At 39.6% G+C, this 17045-nt stretch overlaps 1 protein-coding gene across 1 annotated transcript in view; it reads left to right on the plus strand.

Moving 5' to 3' along the window:
• Positions 1-382: 382 nt before the first annotated feature.
• Positions 383-17045, plus strand: part of LOC117402090 (uncharacterized) — a 39671-nt gene continuing 23008 nt past the window's right edge. The window contains exons 1-8 of the mRNA XM_059007912.1: positions 383-511; positions 2414-2650; positions 4801-5103; positions 5629-5901; positions 11932-12246; positions 13030-13302; positions 15296-15610; positions 16654-16926. Of these exons, the coding sequence (XP_058863895.1) occupies positions 451-511; positions 2414-2650; positions 4801-5103; positions 5629-5901; positions 11932-12246; positions 13030-13302; positions 15296-15610; positions 16654-16926 (2050 nt within the window). The 5' untranslated portion in view covers positions 383-450. The remainder of the gene's footprint in view (positions 512-2413; positions 2651-4800; positions 5104-5628; positions 5902-11931; positions 12247-13029; positions 13303-15295; positions 15611-16653; positions 16927-17045) is intronic.

Below are 17045 nucleotides of genomic sequence, written 5' to 3' on the forward strand. Positions count from 1 at the left end.
TCTCTCAGTGATGCCTTGCTGTTCCCATTTCTAGTTTGATATGCCTTTCAATCTTCAATGGATTGAGCTCTCTCTGACCACCTTGAGTACTGGGAATATAAGCTGGTTAAACAACCAGCTTTTTAAATAATCAGAAATATTGATTTTGGAATGTATTGAATTACATAAATACAATCTGGTACTCCATGGGTATCAAGGTCACGTGTCACTAGCTTTACAACATTAATAACTTCGTTTTACTTTCACATAAAACGGCGCAAACTGAAGACAAGGAGGCCGTTACTTTAGCTGCTGTGTGTGCCACGTTTAACTCTGTACTTCACATTGCAATACTTCCTGTGGTAGGCACCGCCATGTAGGTAGAGCTAGATAGAGAGAAAGAGAGAGAGAACACAACACACTTCCTCATCTGCTGCATTCATCTTCAATATACAGCAACAGAAACACAAAATGGAATTCGGATCTCTGATGCGAGATATGTTTTTAGGACTCCTGTGTTTCGCAGTCACAGGTAAGTTACTTTTGATGTATCTTAAAGTTCATGTCCTTATTGAATCTACAAAGGCTAGTGCTATTTATAAAATAAAACATTTAAAAAAAAATGCAAGTTCCTGAAAGAGTTCTGAGTGCGGTTGTAACGGTGGGTTCCGTAAAAATAGCGCAGTGTGGGTTTACTCTACATTGAGATCTTAACACACAAGACTACAGCTCCATGCTTTTGGTTACAACACTTTCAAGACTGAGACAGGAACTCGTGCTATCTACATGCATTCCTGTCTTCAACTGCGCCATTGTATTATCATTTTAAGCGCTGATATTTCCGTGCGCATCCTGCCAATGAGGATGGTAATATTACTTTGAAAAATAATCTGCTACATATTACTGATTACTTTCTTATAGAAGATATTAGTGATTCTTTATTATGTTTCAATGACGGCGTGTATAATTGTACCTCGTTAAGTTTCTTATCTATGTACCTAATTTATTACACGTATAACCAATCGTAGAACAAAGGAATAGAGTTTTACTCTTGATTATTACTGGCCAGCATCTTAATTTGAATTCCAGTAAGGGAGAACAAATAAATCAGACACCTACGGAGAAATGATTTGCACAAAGGCACGCCTGCCTCATGCACACGATGCAAGATTTTCCACTGAAGCAACAAAACATAATCTCTGTTACTGGCCATGAAAAGTAATTTGATTACAGTAAAGTATTTACAGTAATATTGTTCTGCCATAGGTTACTTGAAAAAAAGTAATCTGATTACAAGTAACTTGTTATTGTAATGTATTACTTTAACAACACTGCTTGATAAAGATCGATTGAGAGCATGTCAAGAATTTGTAGGAGAAATCAAGCCAGCGCACTGGGAGCTGTGCTTATCTGAGTTTAAATGTTTCTTTAAAGGCTCAGTCCACCTTTTAAATACTTCTGATGAGTTTCTAAAATAAATAGCATTAAATATAACTTATGTATGCGTTGTTTGGGGTAAAAAAAAACAAACAAAGGGTGTTATGTGCTAAGAGAGTTGCTACTAAGCTGAGCCGCGCCCTGCTCTTGTGGTTTCATTATGAACAGAACCTAGCAAGCTTTAGAGTTTGACTTATTTATTGAAATGCATTTGTGAACCATAAGCAATGTGTTTTATTTATTTAAGTATTTGTTCATGTATTTGTTTTCATTAAGTTTTTTGACCATTGACATACTATTGAAATGTAATTATCATTTGGATAAAATTGTGAATAATATATATGTATATATATATCAAAAGAACAAGGTAATGTAGGTGAATAATTGATAAAAAAAAGTGTACTTCCCCAAATGTTATCAATTCTTCACATTTTTGTGTACCTACATGACCTTTTTCTTTTTCATTTTGCACCTTTTGGTACACAGCACTTTGCCTTTTTCAAACACTCCTTCCCCTTGTGTACCATGTGGCCAGGGGTTGATTGACAATAAACCATCCAATCAACACCTGGCCACATTCCACACTTCTCCAATCAAACAATTAATCAAAATATCAAACCATGCCACGTGGCTGTGCAAAGGGTGGTCATCCAACTCCTTCAATAAGATGGCTGCCGGCCACCAAACTCTCTCACACTCAGACACACACAAACACACACACACACACACACACACACACACACACACACACACACACACAGTAATAACAAGTGTACTGCACTGTGTTTACTTTTCTTTCTACACATCTGAAGAATTACTGCAGTTTTATCACCTTTTAACCCTATATCTATATCTATATAGTGTTTTTCTTTTGACTTGATGGGTGCAGAAAATAACACAATGTATTGATTTTTTTATGTTAGTTGGGGAGTAAAACTTCTTTCAGAAAGCATACCCTAGATCGATATGAAATCACCTCACTTTCCTCTCATGTTAGGAGCTGCTTCTGCTGTCTGTGATGTGAATATTGACCACTCCGGAGTTGTGGTGAGATTTGGAGACCCAGTGACTGTCAACTGCTCCACAACACGTGAAGATGTATTGGGGGCTGGCTGGGAGTCTTCTGTTTCCCCTGTGAATGAACCGGATAGTACAACAGCTTTTTGGAATGCCAGCAGCCTCACTGTTCGGGATGCAAAGCCAAAATGCTTAATGAACTTCAATAATGAAACCGGTAAGTGTGATGTAAAGTTGATTTAGTATTGTAATTAAGCAAAGCTTAACCTTAGATCAAACCACATAAATACCAAGCATACTTGAGATGCTTCCAATACCAGATCGTCATAGCTAGTGTCTTATTTGTCCTTCGATAAACAACACTTCCAATGATCGGCAAGGAAAGGATTTCTATCTCGCCTCAAACCGTTACGTCCCTGCTGTGCGCACCAGAGTTCGCCTCCTCCTCCCCAGCCTCCACCTGCTTTTTTTGGCTTCATCTAACGGGGGAGGGCAGCTATCCTGCCCCCCAGCCCATGGCTCCCTATGGTCAGCCTCTCCACTTATCTGCAAGCTAATTTATGGGCAGGGGTACCTTGAAAGGCGGGGCCAAAGAATGTAGTGTGAAAATATGTATAATGCAGTAGTGTTGTCTAGTCTGTGTTTTAATAAATAATCTATCACATGAGTTTCCTGACTGAACAGTGAGTGGCTTCTGTAACATTTATTTTACATTTAACAACAAGTTTATTCATTTTAATTGTACCAGGCTAGAATGATAATCTCCATGTCTGGGATAGGATGGAAACAGTTACAGTTGCTCAAAAAGAGACTGTAGAGAACCAAACTATTCTCAAAGAAATGCAAGTCATTGTGATCCCTGTTCACAAAGTTTTAACCCATGGGGCGTCTGAGGATTGCTTTCTAGAAGTCCGCCTTTATGAATAAAATACAGTCCGATGTTCATTAAAACTGTTCTTAATAAAGCTAATGACAGCCTAGAACGATGGTCTATAATAAATATACAACTGTGTTATATTCCTTAAAAAATCAGGCTCTCTTGTTTAGTTCTCAGGACAAAGCAAGGAGCATTAGCAAGGGCAGTCTGAGGCACAGCTGTGGCCAAAATTTCTGCATCACCTAGAATTTAAAGATAGGCTAACTTCACTATAACGAACCCTCCTGGGACCTGGAGAAATGTTCCTTATATCAGGGTGTTCACTGTAATACTGTTTGTCATTTTTCTGTATCAGAATAATGACAAAACGGCAAATTTGAACTGAACATCAATATATAGTACTTTTATGAAGATTCCTTCACATTGATCAACATTTCAAAGGGTATTGTGACAAGGTAATCGTGTCACATGTGTGGGTAACGCATTGCAAGACAGAGGGACATGGGAGTTGATGTTGAAACGCCGGCACATGGGGGGGGGGGGGGGATTTAATAAAAATGAAAAAAAGAAACAAACGGGTCATGTGACGCTACCAACGATAAGACACAGAGGACCACATGAGACAAAGGCGGCAAGTCTCAATCGAGCTCCCGTTTGTAATCATTTAATCAAACATAACAACTCTAAAAAGCACACAAAACAAACCCCTTTCAACATATAAATTACACCAACACTGTGGTATGTTTAAGAGAAAACAGTAAAGAAAAGAAAAAGGATAGAATGTACACTTACATGCTGAATACACAAACGACAAGTCCTTTCTCTTGAAAAAAAAAACTATCCAGCGTAGATTGCTCCTCACGCCCGATGCCTGGTTACAGTTTGTGTGAAGATGACTGACCGGCAACGATTGCATTGGTCATGCATGATTCGTACTACAATAACATCTTTGAATTAGCGTTATCTTTGAATTAGTCAACCATGGTCTTTGATTTCACTGAGAGAATAACACACTTGACTGGAGCAAGTTCAGAGTCAGTCAGTACTGAGACCGTTTTATCCGGGTGGATCCTGTACTTGATCATTCTAATAGGGCTAATTTGCATTGAAAAAAAATCGGTTCTTGCTGTTGTGATCGTTAAAAACGGGTGTTTGTTATAAGAATGGTTCGTTATAGTGAAGTTAGCCTCTCTCTCTCTCTCTCTCTCTCTCTCTCTCTCTCTCTCTCTCTCTCTCTCTCTCTCTCTCTCTCTCTATATATATATATAAATTGCACATTTTTCAATTTTTGTCAGTATATGGAAAAACTACAAAAGCGTTACGTAATTCAATAGGTTAGCGTAACATTATTCAGCAAGTTTCGTTCGACTTTATGAAGCAAAATGAGTTCATTCTGTAGGGTGATGCGAAACTTTTTGGCCAGAGCTGCACAGTCCTATAGCAGAACACAAAGGTTTAACATTTTAATGTCCATTGCTTTTGTTTTGCAGAGCTTCCAGAATGCATATTCCTCTTCGCTCCGGAGTTTATGAAGATCGATAACGGATCTAATATAAAGTGCCTGGTCCTTGGTGAGGCTTCTGCTCAGTCTCTTGCAGTGCAGTTCTATAAAGGAGATGACCAGATTGCTGGCAGTGATAATGTAACTCATAACGGCACGCAGTTTCCTGTAAATGCTACTATCACTTTTACAAAAAACCATGGAGTGAATTACACTTGCACGACAGAGCTCGATTTTGGACCAGAAGCACCAATACAAAACACCTCTCCCCCGTACGCAACGTCTACGATTGGTGAGTCTTGGCAACTCTGTATACCTCTGCCATGAAATAGCTGCTCTATCTATAAGACCTAGCAGAAGAAGAAGAAATGACAACAGTTGTTTTTTTTAGAGAATCAGCAACAAATTCAAGCATCAGTTAAAGCTACAGTGTCCCATAGATAGTCATGTTTAGGGTCTACTTCTTCTGGCTATGACATGAGTACTGGACCAGGAGAAGAAAAACTAAATATGTCATCTCTCCCATACACAATGTCTCCAAAGGGTGAGTCTTGACGACTCTGTATACCTGTGCCATGAAATAGATGCGCTAGCTATAAGAAGTAATCGAAGAAGAAGAAATGACAACAGTGGGTTTTTAGAGAATTATTAGACGGTAGAAAAATGTCAAAGAATATCTGTGAGGGTCTGTGTGATGTATTATAATTCGTTTGTCAAGAATACAGTAGTTTTGCATTAATAATACTGAGCCTATGATTGCTTAACTATGTTCCTTGGATGCTACAGTGTAAAATAACTGCTTCTTTTTTTGCTTTAGCGGCTGCTTCTCCTGTCTGTGATGTGAATATTGATCCCTCTAGAGTCGTGGTGAGGTTTGGAGACCCAGTGACTGTCGACTGCTCCACAACACGTGAAGATGTATTGGGGGCTGGCTGGGAGTCTTCTGTTAACCCTGTGAATGAAACGAATAGTAAAATAGCAGTTTGGAATGTCAGCAGCCTCACTGCTTGGGATGCAGAGCCAAAATGCTTTATAAACTGCATGAATGAACCCCGTCAGTGTGTAGAAAAACTGGATTTGGTTATTTACAGTAAGAGACTTTTATAAAATTAATTGACCTTTTCCTACCAGTTTATATGTATATATAGTATATTTAACTATTTCTGTCACGTTATCTGAAAAAGGTCATAAATCGAAACATTGTAGCTTATTAATAAAATAGTGAGTTTTCAGTTTATCAACGACTTTTCTTCATTATCTATCTATCTATCTATCTATCTATCTATCTATTCGTGCTGTCTGTTTGTCGCGGTGTCTGTTGGGAGTGCTTGCAGCGTGTGGAGCTCAGAGTGAGTGAGGGGTTTTTTCCCGTTGTTTTTGTTCATTCCTTTTTTTCACTTTTCATCCTTTTTTATGTTATAGGTTTAAAAAATAAAAGAAGGGAAAATAGTTGGGTCTTATTGGCCGTGATGGCCAAAGTCGGGGGAATCCCGAGGGGATCAGTTCCCAATTTTGAACATATGACACGGAGAAATGGCATAAAAATTGTAGTGGATGTGTCTGTCCCGGTTGAGAAATGTGTGGTAGAACTTGGAAAAGTAATTGGGTGTGAGAATATCAAGTCGGCGTCACGGATGAATAAGGTTGTAGTTGTATTTTTGAGCAATGAATTAATAGTTTCCGAAATGGTTCAGCAAGGGTTGGTTATTGACGGAGTGTTAGTGTCTGTTCTGCCTCTTGCGGCTCCCGCTAGGAAAATAACAATTTCCAATATTCCGCCTTTTTTGAAAAATGAACTTGTAGTGAGAGAGCTAAGTCGTCATGGTCAATTAATGTCAGGCGTTACAATGATTCCTCTGGGTTGTAAGGCCCCTGAGTTAAAGCATGTAGTTTCTTTCAGGAGACAGGTATATATGCTGCTGAATGACCCGACTGGAGAGCTGAATGTAGCTTTTAGGTTTCGGGTGGAGGGTAGCGATTATGTAGTGTTTGCTTCTTCTGATACAATGAAATGTTTTAAATGTGGCCGTAAAGGGCATATTGCAAAGAACTGTAAGAGGACTGAAGGAGAAACTGAAAGTGAGGGGGAAGAAGTCACTGAGGTGAGAGAGAGCGTAGCTGAGCTGGGGAGCCAGGTTGAGGGACCTTCGGATCGCAGCACTGCGGAGAGTACTAGAACGGAGAGAGAGACTGAAAAAGTCAACCCGGGTTTGGTTGAGTCTGGTGTGGTAGATGGGGAAAGTGAGTTGCAGGAATCGTCTAAAACACCTGTGGTGGGGGTGGTAGTTGACGGACAGGGTGGTGAGGGGAGAGAACAGATTGAGGAAAGCTTTGAACAGAATAAAGGTGCAGTTTTAGTGTTAGAGAAGGAGAGGGAAGTGGGTGAGTTTAAACTCCCCAAAGGGAAAAGAAAGGCTAAAATTAGGCATAGTTTTGTAGCAAAACGCAGCCTTGTTTCTGAGGATGGAGTCGACCAGGCTGATGGATTAGTGAGCGAGTTATCTGAGAGAGTGGATTGCGCTCAAATGCATTGCGCAACAGGCAGTGGTGGCGATTTTAGTGAGGACGGGGGTAGTGATACTGACTCATCGGTTAGCTCTGATCTCTCGGCTAGTCAGCAAGCGAGAGGGGGGTATAGTGCTGAAAGCATACGTGCATTTTAAAGCGCTATCAAAGGGAAAAGAGGGATTGAAGTTATTGATCACTTCCCTGATTTAAAATTGTTTTTAAATTCGGCACAACAAATTAGACGTAATGCAGCTGTATTGGGAATGGAGCAGAGGGAAAGAGATCAGTTAAAAAATATAATAAGTAAAGTTCGTGCCTCTCTAAAAAAGTCATGATGGATAAGTCTACACAAGCATTATTTCTTTTTCATGTCTACATTTTTATTAGTGTGTGTATTTTCCAGTGTATTTTTCCTTTAAAACCTATAATGCAGACTCTTAATATAGGAACTTTAAATGTTAATGGGGGTAGAGATTGTGCAAAGAGAGCAGCTCTGTTTGAATATTTAACCCAAAAGAGAGTTAACGTTGCCATGCTCCAGGAGACCCATACAGATGAAAATAATAAATCTGAGTGGATTCAGGATTGGGAAGGGGAGGTTATTTTTAGTCATGGAACGAATTTTAGTGCTGGAGTTGCCATATTATTTGCGAAGGGGTTTAAGTATGACTCTATCAATGTAAGTGAGGTTATTAAAGGACGCTTGTTAAAAGTGCAGGTATCGGTAGAAGGTAGAAAGTTAGTATTTGTTAATATTTATGCACCAAATGATGGGAGAGAGAGGGTGCTGTTTTTTCAGACTCTCAATGGAGTTATTGCCCAGAGTCAGACTGAAGAAGTGGTTTTATTAGCTGGTGATTTTAACTGTACAGTTGACGACAAGCTAGACAGAAACGGCCCAGAGCCTCACCCCAGGTCAGTTAAGGAGCTGGTCACTGTTTTAACAGCGCAGGATATGGAGGATGTGTGGAGAGTAATGAATCCTGATGTGAAGCAGTATACCTGGGCTAAGGGGAGTGATGGGAATATATGTTTAGCTCGATTAGATACGTTTTATGTTTTTAAGCATCAATTAAATTGTTATTCTAAATGTACTATTCACCCCACAGGTCTATCTGATCATAGTTTGGTCAGTTTGAATATGATTATCCCTATTGCACGTGTTTATTCGTCTTATTGGCATTTTAATACTAAACTTTTAAAAGACAGTCATTTTTTAAAATGTTTCAAATTTTTTTGGGAACGGTGGAGGAGGCAGAAAAAGGCATTTTTATCAATAAGGCAATGGTGGGATGTGAGTAAAATTCAGACCCGACTGTTTTGTCAGCAGTACACTATGAATGCTACAAAGAGCACTAGTGAGGTGATGAGAGAGCTGGAGGAGGAGATTACTGAACTCCATAATGCACTGGAGACCACATACAGTGACAGGCTCTATGAAGATCTGAAGCTCAAAAAGAGGAGTTTGGCTGAGTTGTTGGACTCACAGGTACAGGGAGCATTGGTACGTTCAAGGTTTTTAAAGCTTTCCCAGATGGATGCTCCAACTCAATACTTTTTTGCATTGGAAAAGAAAGTGGTTCAGAGTAAAGCAATACACTGTCTTAGAACAGTGAATGGTCAGTTGCTGTGTGAGCCTGAGGCTATCAGGGAACACACTGTGGGTTTCTTTTCACAACTGTACACGGCAGAGGCTGTGGATGGATCTGAGGGAGCCAAGCAGTTCCTCCAGGGGCTAACGCAGGTTCCAGAAGGCGAGAAGGAGAAGCTGGAGAGTGCACTGACGTTGCAGGAACTTTCTAAAGCTCTGGAAGGGCTCAACACGGGTAAAACACCCGGAATCGATGGAATACCTGTTGAGTTTTATAAAACTTTCTGGTCTGAGTTGGGAGGTGACCTTTTGGAAGTGATGGAGGAATGCATTGTGGAAAAGGAACTGCCACTGAGCTGCCGGCGCGCAGTACTGACTCTGCTGCCTAAGAAAGGGGACTTGTGTTTTATTAAGAACTGGAGGCCCGTAAGTATTCTTTGCACTGACTATAAAATCTTGTCGAAGGCATTGGCAAACAGACTAAGCGGAGTAATGAGCACTATTGTGCATTCAGACCAAACATACTGCGTACCAGGCCGAACAATATTTGATAATATATTTTTGGTGCGGGATTTAATAGTTGCCTCCAAGCTCTTTGGTTTTAAAGCTGGATTGCTCTCTCTGGATCAAGAGAAGGCTTTTGACCGGGTAGATCACCGGTATCTTTTTGATGTTATTAGGTCATTTGGCTTTGGTCCCAATTTTTTGGGAAAAATTAAGTTGCTCTATAGTAGCATTTTTAGTGTACTTAAAATAAATGGTATATTATGTGCTCCTTTTAAAGTTCAAAGGGGAATTCGCCAGGGTTGTTCTTTATCGGGAATGTTATATTCTCTGTCATTTGAACCCCTGATGGTAAAATTGAGAAAGATATTGATTGGGTTGTCTATCCCTACTGTGACAATGGAGCCTGTTAAGGTGGTGGCTTACGCTGATGATCTTGCTATTTTAGTAACAAATAAGAGAGACATTCAGATAATAGAGGAGAGCTTGAGGGTATTTGAAAGAGTGTCCTCAGCTCGGGTAAATTGGGACAAGAGTAATGCCTTTTTAATGGGAGGGCAGCAGACCACCGGATTTACCATCAGGGCTTAAGTGGAACAGGGAGGTTTTCAGATATTTGGGAGTTCACTTGGGAGAGCAGGGACTGGCTAAAGAGAATTGGGAAGGAATACTGGATCAGGTGAAAGGTCGATTGGATAAATGGCGGTGGCTTCTAATTAAGCTTTCCTATAGAGGAAGAGTTTTAATTATTAATAACCTGGTCACATCAATGCTGTGGCACAGATTAATGTGTGGGGATCCCCCTCCTTCTCTGCTGTTGGAAATTCAGAGAGTATTGCTGAGTTTTTTTTGGGATGGGCTGCATTGGATAAAGCAGGGGGTGCTATACTTGCCTGTAGAAGAAGGAGGACAGGGATTGATGGATATAAAAAGCAGAATAACAGCTTTTAGACTCCAGTCGCTTCAGAGGCTGCTGTACTGTCAAGAATCACTACCCTGGAGAACAGTGGCTTTTGCTTTTCTTCGTTTAGTAGGGAGGTTGAATTTTGATAGGCATCTGTTTTTATTAGATGGTGGAAAGTTAAATCTCTCGGTCTTGCCTGTTTTTTATAGGGGGATGCTGAATGCTTGGAAGGTTTTTAGAATTAACAGAGATTTGAAGTCTGTAGGGATGTATTGGTTGCTTGAAGAGCCTCTAATTTATAATTCAGCATTAAAATGCAATCTTTTAGAATCAAAGAGTTTTGTTTTACTTTTGATCTCCAGAGGAGTAGTGAAGGTCGGTGATTTAATTAATTTTGATAACCGAGCCTGGAAAACTGCAGAATTACTAGCAAGTGAGCTGGGTGTGAGATCAGTGCGTGTGATGGAGGGGTTTTTAGTGCAGTTGAAAGCTGTTTTGCCTGCAGACATGTTAAAACAGATGAGTCAGTTGTTCTTAGGAAAAAGCCAGCTGGAGACAGAACCGCCAGAGTTGGACCTGCAAGTTGAACCTGCAGTAGGGCAGACCATTGATACCCCGGGGCAGATCCTAAAGTTTGCAGAAGGATATAAGGTTCAGTTCGGGGGGATACAAAAAAAAGAAATGTATCGGATGTGTGTGAAAGTGTTGCATTTTCAAAATTTAAAGAACTTGCCTGATACACATTGGCGAGAGAGGCTACAGGTAGAGGACTCCATCACCCCTGCATGGAGGAATCTCTATAGATCACCAGTTCCCAAGAGAGTGGGGGATCTACAGTGGAGAATATTGCATACCATTGTGGCCACCAACTCATTTCTCTCCATCATTCAGCCGGGGAGAGGAGATACATGTCAGTTTTGCTCAATAAGGGAAACAGTTTTTCATTGTTATTTATTTTGTGGTCGGTTAAAGCCTTTGTTTGAGTTATTGAATGATTTGTTTAGTGAATTGGGTCTGAGTTTTACTCAAACTACTTTTATTTTTGGGGTGAAGAATGCTAAAGGAAATAAAAATCTTTGTCAATTGGCAAATTTTCTACTGGGCCAGGCAAAAATGGCAATTTTGAAAAGTAGGAAGAATAAAATGAATGGAGTTTTAACTGATGCGGTAATACCTATTTTTAAAGTGTTGGTAATCTCAAGAATTAAAGTTGATTTTACTTTTTATAAATTGGTGCACCAGCTAGAAAAGTTTCAGGCAATTTGGGCAATTGGGGAGGTGGTGTGTTTGGTGGAAGATGATAATTTAAAAATGTGCTTGTAATTGTTGTAATGGAAGGTTTGTATGGATATTTGTGCTATTTGTTTTGTAATGTTAATATGTTTTTGATTGATTGAAATAAAGGATATTAAAAAATAATAATATCTATCTATCTATCTATCTATCTATCTATCTATCTATCTATCTATCTATAATTATTTTACTTTCCCCTGGTAAGGTAGCAAACCTGGTCTATCACATATGTAGTGTACATTAAAATGCATTTATCTCCGACTCATATTGCTGCACACAGCAAACTTAACTGTGTTTACATTGTTTATGTTAATTTGCAGAGTATCCAGAAAGCGTCTCCCTCATCGCTCCTGGCTTTATGAAGATCGGTGTAGAATCTAATATAACGTGCCAGGTCCTAGATGTGGCTCCTATCAGATATCTCAGTGTGAAGCTGTATAAGGGAGATGAACAGCTTGGGAATAGAAGCTTTACTCATAACTCAACACGGTTTCCTGTGAATGAAAGCATCCCCTTCCCAGTAACACCAACCAGAGCAGACAATGGATCGGAGTACACTTGTGTGGCAGAGCTTCAATTGGGACCAGGAGAACCAATAAAAAATGCATCTCTCCCGTTCAGAATGCTTCCAATTGGTAAGTCTTTAGAAACTCTTTCCCTGTTTGTGATATAGTTTCCATGTCCTTCAGGCAAGGGCAATCAGAAACCAATTTCCTAATCAAGTATTGGACAATTTGGTAATAGACTCCATGCAAGAACACTATTATAAAAGAGGCTAGAAGACATACAATGTTTTTCATCAGATTGTGAATTTCTCTTTACACAACAGCTATCATCACAAGGAAAGCATTTGTTAATAGGTAGTTAGCTACGTGAGGAGTAAGGCATCAAGGAGATTCATCAATCAATGAATGTTACAGCGAGGCTGGCAACATAAAAACCAATGGCAATCAATAATCAATTAATGAGTTGAAACATACCAGCAACAATAATCTTAAAGCAACAAATCGAAGCATCAATTAAAGCTACAGTGTCCCATAGATAGTCATGTTTAGGGTCTACTTCTTCTGGCTATGACATGAGTACTGGACCAGGAGAAGAAAAACTAAATATGTCATCTCTCCCATACACAATGTCTCCAAAGGGTGAGTCTTGACGACTCTGTATACCTGTGCCATGAAATAGATGCTCTAGCTATAAGAAGTAACAGAAGAAGAAGAAATGACAACAGTGGGTTTTTAGAGAATTATTAGACGGTAGAAAAATGTCAAAGAATATCTGTGAGGGTCTGTGTGATGTATTATAATTCTTTTGTCAAGAACACAGTAGTTTTGCATTAATAGTAATGAGCCTATGATTGCTTAACAATGTTCCTTGGATGATACAGTGTAAAATAACTGCTTCTTTTTTTGCTTTAGCAGCTGCTTCTCCTGTCTGTGATGTGAATATTGACCCCTCTCGAGTCGTGGTGAGATTTGGAGACCCGGTGACTGTCAGCTGCTCCACAACACGTGAAGATGTATTGGGGGCTGGCTGGGAGTCTTCTGTTAACCCTGTGAATGAAATGAATAGTAAAATAGCAGTTTGGAATGTCAGCAGCCTCACTGTTTGGGATGCAGAGCCAAAATGTTTTATAAACTACAATAATGAACCCCGTCAGTGTGTAAAAAAACTGGATTTGGTTATTTACAGTAAGTGACTTTTATAACATTAATTTTACCTTTACCATTTAAGTGCAGTTTACATTAAATGGGTTATGTCTATATAGTATACCTAACTATTTCTACCATGCTATCTGAAAAAGGGCATGAATCAAAACATTGTAGCTTATTATTAAAATAGTGAGTTTTCAGTTTATGAATGACTTTTCTCTTTCATTATATATATATATATATATATATATATATATATATATAGTGCCTTGAATAAAGTCTTCACACCCTTGAACATTTTTCACATTCTGCTGCCTAAAAAATCCAATTCAGAATGCATTAAAGTAAGAGTTTGTTTCACTGATCTACACAACATCATCTACACTTTCAACTTGAAAGAACAATTATAGAAATATTCAAAAAGTAATTAAAAATTAAAAATCAAAAAGTCTTGATTGCATAAGTCTTCACACTCTTTGTCACAGCAAACCCAAATTAGCTCAGGTACAACAAATTGCCTTAACCAGGAACATAATGAGTTAAACAGAGCCCACCTGTGTCCAACCACAGTAGTTCAATTGATTCGAATACTCCTGGATGAAGAATCAAGCTGTTTCTTTTGTATGAACTGAATTTGAAGCAAATGACAAAACATGCTGAACAAGGAGCTGCCAAAAGAACTCCGGGATAAAGTTATTGAACGGTACAGATTGGGGGAAGGCTATAATAAACTTTCAATGGCTTTGAATATCCCTTGGGGCACTGTCAGGTCCATCATTGTTAAGTGGAAACAGATTGGCACCACCAAGACACTGCCTCAATCAGGCCGTCCCTCCAAAGTCAGTAGCCATGGCTTAAGGAAACTTCTGCGGGAGGTCACTGTGAGGCCTAAGATTACTTTAAAAGAACTACAGAGGTCTCTGGCTGAGATTGGGGAAAATGTTGACTGTTCAACAATGTCAAGAGTACTCCACAAACATGGCCTGTATGGGAGGATGGCAAGAAGGAAGCCACTGCTGAAAAAAAGCCATATGACTTGCCTCATAGCTTTTGCAAAGGAGCACTTATGGGACACTGCATGCATGTGGGAGAAGGTTTTGTGGTCTGATGAGACCAAAGTGTAGCCTTTTTGTCTCAATGCTAAGCGATATGTGTGGTGTAAACCAAACATGGCACATCACTCTGATAACACCATCCCTACAGTAAAGCATGGTGGTGGCAGCATTATGTTTTGGGGATGCTTTGTAGCAGCGGGCACAGGGAGGCTTGTGAAGATCGAGGGAAAGATGGATGGTGTAAAGTACAGGCAGATCCTGGAGGAAAACCTGTTCCAGTCTGCCAGAGACCTGGGACTGGGGAGAAGATTCACCTTTCAGCAGGACAATGATCCTAAGCACAAAGCAACAATGGAGTGGCTCAGCAAGAAGAAAGTGAATGTCCTCGAGTGGCCTAGTCAAAGCCCAGACCTGAATCCTATAGAAAATCTGTGGCAAGACTTGAAGACTGCAGTCCACAGACGATCCCCAGCCAACTTGAAAGAGCTTGAGCTATTCTTCCAAGAAGAATGGGCAAAAACTGCATCATCCCGCTGTGCTAAGTTGGTAGACTCTTATCCAAAATGACTCATGGCTGTTATTGCTGAAAAAAGGGCTTGCACCAAGTATTGACTCAAGGGGTGTGAAGACTTATGCAATCAAGACTTTTTGTTTTTTTTTATTTTTAATTACTTTTTGAATATTTCTATAATTGTTCTTTCATGTTGAAAGTGTAGATGATGTTGTGCAGATCAGTGAAACAAACTCCTACTTTAATGCATTTTGAATTGTATTTTTTAGGCAGCAGAATGTGAAAAATGTTCAAGGGTGTGAAGACTTTTTCAAGGCACTGTATATATAATTATTTTACTTTCACCCCGGGAAGGTAGCAAACCTGGTCTATCACATTAATGTACATTAAAAGCAATTTATCTCCGACTCATATTGCTGCACACAGCAAACTTAACTGTGTTTATATTGTTTATGTTCATTTGCAGAGTATCCAGAAAGCGTCTCCCTCATTGCTCCTGAGTTTATGAAGATCGGTGAAGAATCTAATATAACGTGCCAGGTCCTAGATGTGGCTCCTATCAGATATCTCAGTGTGAAGCTGTATAAGGGAGATGAACAGCTTGTGAATAGAAGCTTTACTCATAACTCAACACGGTTTCCTGTGAATGAAAGCATCCCCTTCCCAGTAACACCAACCAGAGCAGACAATGGAGCGGAGTACACTTGTGTGGCAGAGCTTCAATTGGGACCAGGAAAACCAATAAAAAATGCATCTCTCCCATTCAGAATGCTTCCAATTGGTAAGTCTTTAGAAACTCTTTCCCTGTTTGTGATATAGTTTCCATGTCCTTCAGGCAAGGGCAATCAGAAACCAATTTCCTAATCAAGTATTGGACAATTGGGTAATAAACTCCATGCAAGAACACTATTATAAAAGAGGCTAGAAGACATACAATGTTTTTCATTAGATTGTGAATTTCTCTTTAAAAAACAGCTATCATCACAAGGAAAGCATTTGTTAATAGGTAGTTAGCTACGTGAGGAGTAAGGCATCAAGGAGATTCATCAATCAATAAATGTTACAGCGATGCTGGCAACATAAAAACCAATGGCAATCAATAATCAATTAATGAGTTGAAGCATACCAGCAACAATAATCTCAAAGCAACAAATCGAAGCATCAATTAAAGCTACTGTGTCCCATAGATAGTCATGTTTAATTTCACAATGAAATATAATTCCTGTGGATTCTGCGTTTTCAGAAAGTAGACCTCGTCACAGTTTATTTTAACATCTCACTTTGTCTGCATTGCACTAAGGTGGTGTCAGCAGTAGAGACCTAAGCCTCCTCCCCATGTGAAACCTTCTTGCCCCTCTGTTGCAAAAACTGATTAGCACCTTTCTGGGACTACCGCAGGTACTGTACCATTAGCAAGTCCAAGACTAGTGCTAATCAAGGTCCGTTACCTAAACAGTCAGTTTGTAAATTAATTGAAAGTTATTAATTGTTGCCATTGATCTAACTAACCCCATTGTCCCCCATTAAAGGCAAGCTCACACAGTGTTCTTGCAGTCTTCTCATTCCCCTGCCAATAACAGTCTGGCCATACCTGGTACAAGACAAAGGTCAGCTATGAACAGCACAGCTCTAACATGGGCCACCCCAGATCTAAAACGACACCCAGGGACAGAACACTGACTGGGTGGTCTTGTTATTCTTTGTGTCTGTTCTGTTTGTGCATGTCATGAAACCTGGGGATTGTACACAGATCTCAAAGGCAATAGTACATTAGCAGTATGGTATATTTTAACCGCATGTTCGGGTCTGTTTCTTGTATTGTAGATTTTGAAGAACAACCAATCCTTAATGTATCAGAAAATGTAGAAGTCAACCAGCCATCTACAGTGAGATGCGAACTTAAAAATGCCTTCCCACCTGAAGAAGTCCAAGTAGAGCTGCTGATAAATAATGAAATTCACACAATCCGCTCCAACATGGATAACGTGTATGTTGAAGAAAGTTTTACTCTGGATTCTGTTGAACCTGCAGTGATTACATGTAATGTGTCCCTCAGATCTTTGTCAAAAAGTGCAAGTAGAAATGTTCAAGGCTACGGTAAGTAAAAACATTGTCCCAGTATGTTTACATCTATATGCTCTGTAAACTATGTTGAGTCAATCTTCATCCTGTATTCTAGCCTGGTATAATTCTGTAGATTTGCCATTGCTAGGGAA

This window comes from Acipenser ruthenus, chromosome 36 (assembly GCF_902713425.1).
Source record: "Acipenser ruthenus chromosome 36, fAciRut3.2 maternal haplotype, whole genome shotgun sequence".
Taxonomy (NCBI): Eukaryota; Metazoa; Chordata; class Actinopteri; order Acipenseriformes; family Acipenseridae; genus Acipenser; species Acipenser ruthenus.